This window comes from Myotis lucifugus, unplaced genomic scaffold (genome assembly GCF_000147115.1).
Source record: "Myotis lucifugus unplaced genomic scaffold, Myoluc2.0 scaffold_2904, whole genome shotgun sequence".
NCBI classification, from domain to species: Eukaryota; Metazoa; Chordata; class Mammalia; order Chiroptera; family Vespertilionidae; genus Myotis; species Myotis lucifugus.
The window spans coordinates 14,276-21,541 of NW_005873952.1; the positions used below are offsets into that span (position 1 = coordinate 14,276).

A 7,266-nucleotide genomic window follows, 5' to 3' on the forward strand; every position below is an offset into this window, starting at 1 on the left:
AAAAATAGTCATTGGCTGTAATTTTCAGCTCAGCGCCGTGCGTTCCGATGCCGGCTGTGGCCTCTGCGCCAAGCACATGAGCCAGCCTCCGCGGGCGGCGCCTGGGGCTGGGCCTGAATCGCTGGGCGGTGCTCTGCGCCCCAGGCTGCCTCCGGGCGCGATGCCTCTGGGACGCCTCGCTGCCCCGCGGGCTTGGGGGCATCACGGGCGCACAGTGTGGTCACTGAACGCCAGGTGTGTGCCGCCGCCGGGAGTTTGTAGGAAGTGCCACCGCGTCCCACCCCGAGGCTCGGGGCTGAGCCTTGTTTGGAGGTAGTGGGGGCGCTGGTGGGCGCCCAGCAGTGGGGGGGCCCGAGGGGGGGGGCGGGCACCTGCCCAGACCCGTGTGGCACCAGGTGGCCGCCTGAGAAGCGTCCCCAGCGCGGCCTGTGGCACCGGGGCGGCGGGGCCACTCCGCGTGCCTGCGCTTGGTTTCAGCTCCCGAGAACGACTCGAAGCTGGTGGGCCTCTCGGGGCAGCTGGTGGACCTGGCGTGCCAGGTGTGCCAGGCCTACCTGGGGCAGCTGGAGCACGAGGACATCGATGTCGCCAAGGACGCCGCCACGGACCTGACCGAGGAGCAGTGGAAGGAGCTGACCCAGCAGTACTACGCCCTCATTCAGTGAGAGCGCCCGGGGCGCGGGGCACGGGGGCGCGGGGACGCGGGGGCGCGGGGACCTCAGCCTCTGGGTCGTCAGGGCGCCTGTCCGGGCGTGAGGGTCACCGTCCGGGATTGAGGGTCACCGTCTGGGATTGAGGGTCACCGTCCGGGATTGAGGGTCACCGTCCGGGATGGAGGGTCACCGTCCGGGCGGGAGGGTGACCGTCCGGACGTGGTTAGAGACTCCCATCGACTGTGGAAAGTGCTCCCCATCATCTCCCAGATGTGGCTCCTGCTCCTCTCTGGCCTCCGGTCACGTCTGAGGGTGTGTCACGTGTCCCCATGCTCTCGCTGCACCTGTCCCTCTGAGCTGAGCGTGGACATTGGTACTGACCCACCTTCAGGTCGGGCAGTTCTGTCTTCTGTCGTCTCCAGCCCAGTGCTGAGGCCGCCCCTGGATCATCTCTTGTCTCCTGTCTTTGCTCGAGGTCAGGGTGTCCTGCTCCTCGGTCTGTGTTGTGCTGAGCCAGGCTGGCGTGTGAGCAATCCCGGCCTGGAGTCTGTGCCGTCCGGAGAGGGGGTCGCACTCCCCTCGGCTGTGGGTGGATGTGGAGCTGACGCCCTCCCCGGGGAGCAAGGGGACGGGGCGGGCGGCGGGTTGACATCTGGTCGCTCTGGTGTCAGACGCCTCCACAGTGAAATCAAAACGCCTTTGCAGCCTGGCCAGCGGGCTGGTTGGATGGCGCGTCGTCCGGTGCCTAGAAAGGTGACAGGTGTGATTCCTCGTCAGGGCACATGCCCAGGTTGGGGTTCCATCCTGGTCCAACCAATTGACGTTTCCCTTTTCCCCTCCCCCTCCCCCTCCCCCGCTCTCTAAAAATCAGTAAAGACATATCCTCAGGTGAGGGTTACTTATTTATTTATTGTAATCCTCACCGAGGAGTGAGGATATTTTTTCCATTGATTTTTAGAGAGAGTGGCAGGAGGGAGACAGGGAGGGAGGGAGAGACATCGATTGGCAGAAACAGGTGGATTAGTTGCCTCCCGCATGTGCCCCGACCAGGGTCAGGGATTGAACTTATACCCCAGGTACGTGCCCTTGACCAGGAATTGAATCTGTGACCCTTCTGTGTGGCCAACGCTCTAACCACTGAGCCACTGGCCGGGGCTAATCTTCTTTCTTCTACCTGTTGCAGCAGGTGTAACGGCTGGCCACCGCTCACTGCATGCTACTTAAATGAGGTCTCCTAATCAAGTATTCTCCGTCATTTTTTTAAAATATATATTTTATTGATTTTTTACAGAGAGGAAGGGAGAGGGATAGAGAGTTAGAAACATCGATGAGAGAGAAACATCGATCAGCTGCCTCTTGCACACTCCCCATTGGGAATGTGCCTGCAACCAAGGTACATGCCCTTGACCAGAATCGAACCTGGGACCCCTGAGTCCGCAGCCCGACGCTCTATCCACTGAGTCAAACCGGTCAGGGCTCTCCATCATTTTATTGCATCTCCTACATTTGGTTTTTAGTTACACATTTTTATTTTTTACTTTTAGGATTTACCTCCCAAAAATTACAAAACATATTGATTTTTTTAAAAATGTTTTTATTGATTTTTTAAAAACATTTCTTTATTTATTTCAGAGAAGAAGGGAGAGGAAGAGAGAGAGAGACATCAATGATGAGAGAGAATCATGGATGGGCTGCCTCCTGCACGCCCCCTACTGGGGATCGAGCCCACAACCCGGGCCTGTGCCCTGACCGGGAATCGAACCGTGACCTCCTGGTTCCTAGGTCAAGGCTCACTCGCTGAGCTGCCCGGCCAGGCCAGGTTGGCGTTTCACCAGGAGGTCCCCCTGGGGGGAATGCCATCCCAGACACCCCCTCCCGCCACACACACGGGCCTGCAAGGGCCACACTGACTTGGGGCCCCACGTGGGAGCCCCGCCTTAGTCTCCCTGCAGCCTTTACCGGGCCAGGTCTACATTCGGGGCCCCAGTGTCCACGCCCCCCGGCCAGGAGCAGCCGCCCTGAGACCCTCCGCGCTCTCTGCCCTTTGCAGTGGCAAGGCCTTCATCTCCAATCCAAGAAACCACTTTTCGCAATGCCAGGCCCTGCTGAACAGGATCTCCTCGGCCAGCCCGCAGACGGAGATCGACGGGCTTCGGAACATCTGGATCGTCAAGCCCGCGGCCAAGTCCCGGGGCCGGGGTGAGTGCCGGGGAGGACGGCTGCGGGGACAGCCCTCCATGGGTGAGGAGTGGGCCGGGCACCAGGGTCCAGGGCTCAGACTCCCAGGCTCCCGGCAGCCCTGGTCCCGGGAACAGGCATCTCACAGGACTGTCCTCTGGCTTCTGCCCTGGGCTCTGCTCGTTCACTGGGAGGCTCCTTCCTCTTCCCAAGTCCAACGGGTCTGCCGTTTCCTTGTTGATGGGATGATCCTGGCAACAGGCTCCTGCTCGCTGCTGAGTGGACGAAGGGCCGCCCTCGGGCAGCAGGGCCCACTCCTCGGGTCTCTTCATAACCCTCCTCGAGCCCAGGCGCTCGGGCGTCTGCGGTGACTGTGTGTCCGTTTTATGCCTCATCTTCTCGCATCGCAGCCATGACCATGTTCTTATTCCCAATGGTCAGCGCTCTGTGCTTCTTTCTCTCTTTTTTAAAAATAAGATTTCAAGGTAGATTTGTGCTTCCAAAGAACAACTTTCGGTTACATTTTTTCTCAATGTTTCTTAAGGGACATTTCCCCCCTTGGCTCTGACTTAAACACTAAGCTTATTTACTTTCAATATTTCTTGTGCAACAAGAAACTGCAAGGCTATGAAATCTCCTCTGGATATGGCTTTAGCTGCACCCTCTTATTTGTTATATAATGTTCTCATTTTCCTGAGCCTCTAAATATATTTTTCTTTTCATTTGGAGATTCTGTTGGCCCCTTGAATTATTTTTTTGTTGTCATTGTTTTAAATTCACAAGTGGTTAATTTTTATGTGACTTTTAAAGATCTATTAATTTGATGTTACTGCACTCTGTCCTAAACATCATCTGTCCAAGAACATTCTCTCTGCCGGCGGGAGCAGTGCTAGGCCTGGGCTCTGTCCTGAGCCCACGGCTCTGGATGGCAGCGCTGTCTGCTGGTGGCTCCCTGCTCCCGTCCCTCAGGCCAGACCTTCTCCCACTGCACCCCCAGGACACCCACAGACTCACTGGTCAGGACCCCAGAACACCACTTTCCTCCTGGTCACTGGCTGTGTCCCCGCCTCTGAGTCCTCCCTGCCCTCAGCTCAGCATCACGCCACTGCTGGTTGCTTTGTCCCAGCCTTTCCTTCAGGACGGAAAGGTCCCATCTTACTGCAGCTGGAGACCAGCCTCGTGTTCTTGTGAGGAAAGCTCCCCTCCACCCTCATGTCAGTCAGGATGGGCCAGGTTGTGCCGCGTAACAAACAGTCCCCAAACCTCAGTGGCTCTCAACGAGGCCATGAATGAGCCTCACCAAGTTCATCCCTCCTCATGCCTGTTGCCCATGCAGCTTGGCATGGGAGGGTGGTGTGGGGGGCTCTGCCCACCAAAGTCCCCCACCCTCTACGGTGTGACACCACTCGCTGCAGGCGTCAGGGTTGCCAGGGAAAGCGGGCGCAGGGTCTGTGGGTGACAGCAAATGCTGCAGCCGGAGCGGTGATGTCACTTCTGCTCAGACGTCACTGCTCACGACTAGTCACGTGGCCTAACTTTGGGGGGTGAGCGTGAGAAACCGTAGCCCCCCTGCAGAGTGGAGGAGGGCCAGGTGGGGGTGAGCACTAGTGCACCCAGCCCACCCCCCTTGTCCAGTCACCCGTGGGCGTGAGGCCTCCCTGGACCTCCCAGTTGGCGGAGCAGCCCACGCCCCTGCCTGCTGGCTTCCCAGAGCCGGCCCTGCTCCCCTGTCCAGCCATACCCGCCTCTCCCTGGCCGCCTTCCCAGAGGGCCTCTGTCCACCTCTCCCTCCCCATCCTCACGTCCTCCCTGCAGCCCTGGGGTTGCACCGGCTGCAGGCTGGACCTGAGGTCAGAGCCCGCCCCACCCCCTCCCCCTGGCCCTCGCGCTCCCTCCCCTCCCCCAGCCCCGCCACGCTGCCTCTTGCAGACATCGTGTGCATGAACCGCGTGGAGGAGATCCTGGAGCTGGTGGCCTCGGACAACCTCTTGGCCAAGGACAAGTGGGTGGTGCAGAAGTACATCGAGACGCCACTGCTCATCTACGACACCAAGTTCGACATCCGGCAGTGGTTCCTGGTCACCGACTGGAACCCCCTGACCATCTGGTTCTACAAGGAGAGCTACCTGCGGTTTTCCACGCGGCGCTTCTCCCTGGACGACCTGGACGGGTCAGTGGGCGTCGGCGCCGCGCCGTGGGGGGGGCCCGAGCAGGGCGCCCAGGCTGTGTCCGCTGTTGCCCACCACCCACCACGTGAGGCACAGAGGGGAGGCCCAGGCCCCTGCCCCCCAAAGCCAGCGCTCTGCACGCCCACGAAGTGTGAATCTTCAGAAAATCCCGGAAGCACCCCCCCCCGTCCCTGCGCCCCGCTTCTCCATCTGGGACCCCAGGCTGCGAGGGGGTCCCTGAAATCGTTTCTGCGCAGGCGTGGCCCTGCCAGACGGGGTGAGCCCCGAGGGTCCGTCACCCTAACACCTGCGGTAGGGCAGCTTCCAGACTCTTCCGTGTGCCCGAGTCTCTTCCCCCTCTTGTGTCTCACGGAGTAAAACTTACCCACGGCCATGGGGGCGGGGGCGGGGCCCGGCGCCAGCACCAGGTGGGAATCCCAGACACACGTGCATGGACGTGACCTCGAGAGCACCCCTGGGGTTCAGGGTCCCCAGAGACGTTACTCTGTTTAGAACAAGGCCCGAGTCTAAGTGAACGAACCGGAAAGGTTAGTTGGTGAATCTTTCTCCCCAGACCAGCTCCTCAAGGCCCATCTTATTGCCGTGGACATTGGGGAAACTGAGGCTCGGGAGGTTCCTCGTTGGTGGCCCGGGCTGGTGGGATTTTTAAAATATATATATTTTTTTTATTGATGTCAGAGAGGAAGGGAGTGGGAGAGAGAGATAGAAACATCAAGGATGAGAGAGAATCATGGATTGGCTGTCTCCTGCACGCCCCACACTGGGGATCGAGCCTGCACCCCGGGCATGTGCCCTGACCGGGAATCGAACCGTGACCTCCTGGTTCACAGGTCCCCGCCGGCCGGGCATGGGCTTCTGTCCTGGCCCTGGTGCACTCTGTGGTCCCCCAGGCAGGACGGGGAGCTGTTGGCGTCCCTCCTGCAGCCACCTGGTGCCAGGGGGCGTGGCCCCGGGTGGAGCTGGGTGTGGGTTTGGGGGCGGGGGCTGGGTGGGGACTCGGGGGGCGGCCCTGACCGTGGCCTGGCCTTGCAGGGCCATCCACCTCTGCAACAACTCCATCCAGAAGCACCTGAAGATCGACAAGGGCCGCAGCCCGCTGCTGCCCTACCACAACATGTGGACCAGCGCGCGCTTCCAGGAGTACCTGCAGAAGCGCGGCCGCGGCTCGGTGTGGGGCAGCGTCATCTACCCCGCCATGAAGCAGGCCATCGCCAACACCATGAAGGTGGCCCAGGACCACGTGGAGCCGCGCAAGAGCAGCTTCGAGCTCTACGGCGCCGACTTCATCCTGGGGCACGACTTCAAGCCCTGGCTGATCGAGATCAACTCCAGCCCCACCATGCACGCCTCCACGCCCGTCACGGCCCAGCTGTGCGCGCAGGTGCAGGAGGACACCATCAAGGTGGTGCTGGACCGCAAGGGCGACCGCAACTGCGACGTCGGCAACTTCGAGCTGCTGTGGAAGCAGGTGCGGGCGCCGGGCACGGCTGCCCAGCCCAGGCGGGGGCGGGGGGACCCAGGCTCCGAACTCGGGGTGCTCCCAGGGCCTGGCCCTGCCCCCGCTGGTTGGCCCCTCATGCCAACCGAGCAAAGGGGTCACTGGGCTTGTGGGGCGCCCATGGCTGCTGGGTCCTTCCCTGCCGGTTCTTGCTGGGCCCCCCTCTTCTCTTCGGGGAATCGCACCCCCCAGGGGCCTCTGCAGGCCATGGGGGGCGGGGGGCTCTGTGCCGGCTGCTGGCTCTGTGGGTGGACCCTGCACCGAGGCCTCCCCGGAGGGCGGGCGGCCAGCATCGGGCAGTGTCGCCAGTGCTTCCCTTTGTGGCCTGATGCCTGACCGGCCGTCCAGGAAAAGGGGGCGCTGGTCCCTGGGGAGGGCAGCCAGCGCTCCTGACCTCGCCCCCTCGCCCCCCTCAGTCTGCTGTGGACCTGCCGCCGGTCTACGGGTCTGACCTCTGCGTGAAGGGTGTCAGCCTGGCGGAAAGGCAAGAAGCAAATGCCGCCCATCCCCCACTTCAGATTCTCCCCCCTCGCTCCGGGACCGCGCAGCCCGCTGAAGGCGGCGGGGGCCCCACGGGCCATGCCCGACCTGGCGGCCCGGGCCCCGGGCCCTTCCCGGCAGCACTTGGAGGCTGAAATACGGAAAGGGTGGGTTGCCGGAGCCCCTTCTTGAGGGCGTCTTTCTGGCTTTCTAAGGCTCAACACGGAGACAGGTGAGGCCCGAACACTGGTCCAGTCGGCAGTTGCGG

General features: G+C 61.6%; 1 protein-coding gene across 1 annotated transcript in view; it reads left to right on the top strand.

Annotated features, from left to right (window-relative positions):
• Nucleotides 1–7,165, top strand: part of LOC102438619 (protein monoglycylase TTLL8-like) — a gene marked incomplete at its 3' end in the record, with an annotated part of 21,377 nt that extends 14,212 nt beyond the window's left edge. Inside the window, 6 exon segments of the mRNA XM_014450614.2 lie at nt 478–661; nt 2,704–2,852; nt 4,761–5,001; nt 6,053–6,488; nt 6,935–6,994; nt 6,996–7,165. Of these exon segments, the coding sequence (XP_014306100.2) occupies nt 478–661; nt 2,704–2,852; nt 4,761–5,001; nt 6,053–6,488; nt 6,935–6,994; nt 6,996–7,165 (1,240 nt within the window).
• Between the last annotated feature and the right edge of the window lie 101 nt (nt 7,166–7,266).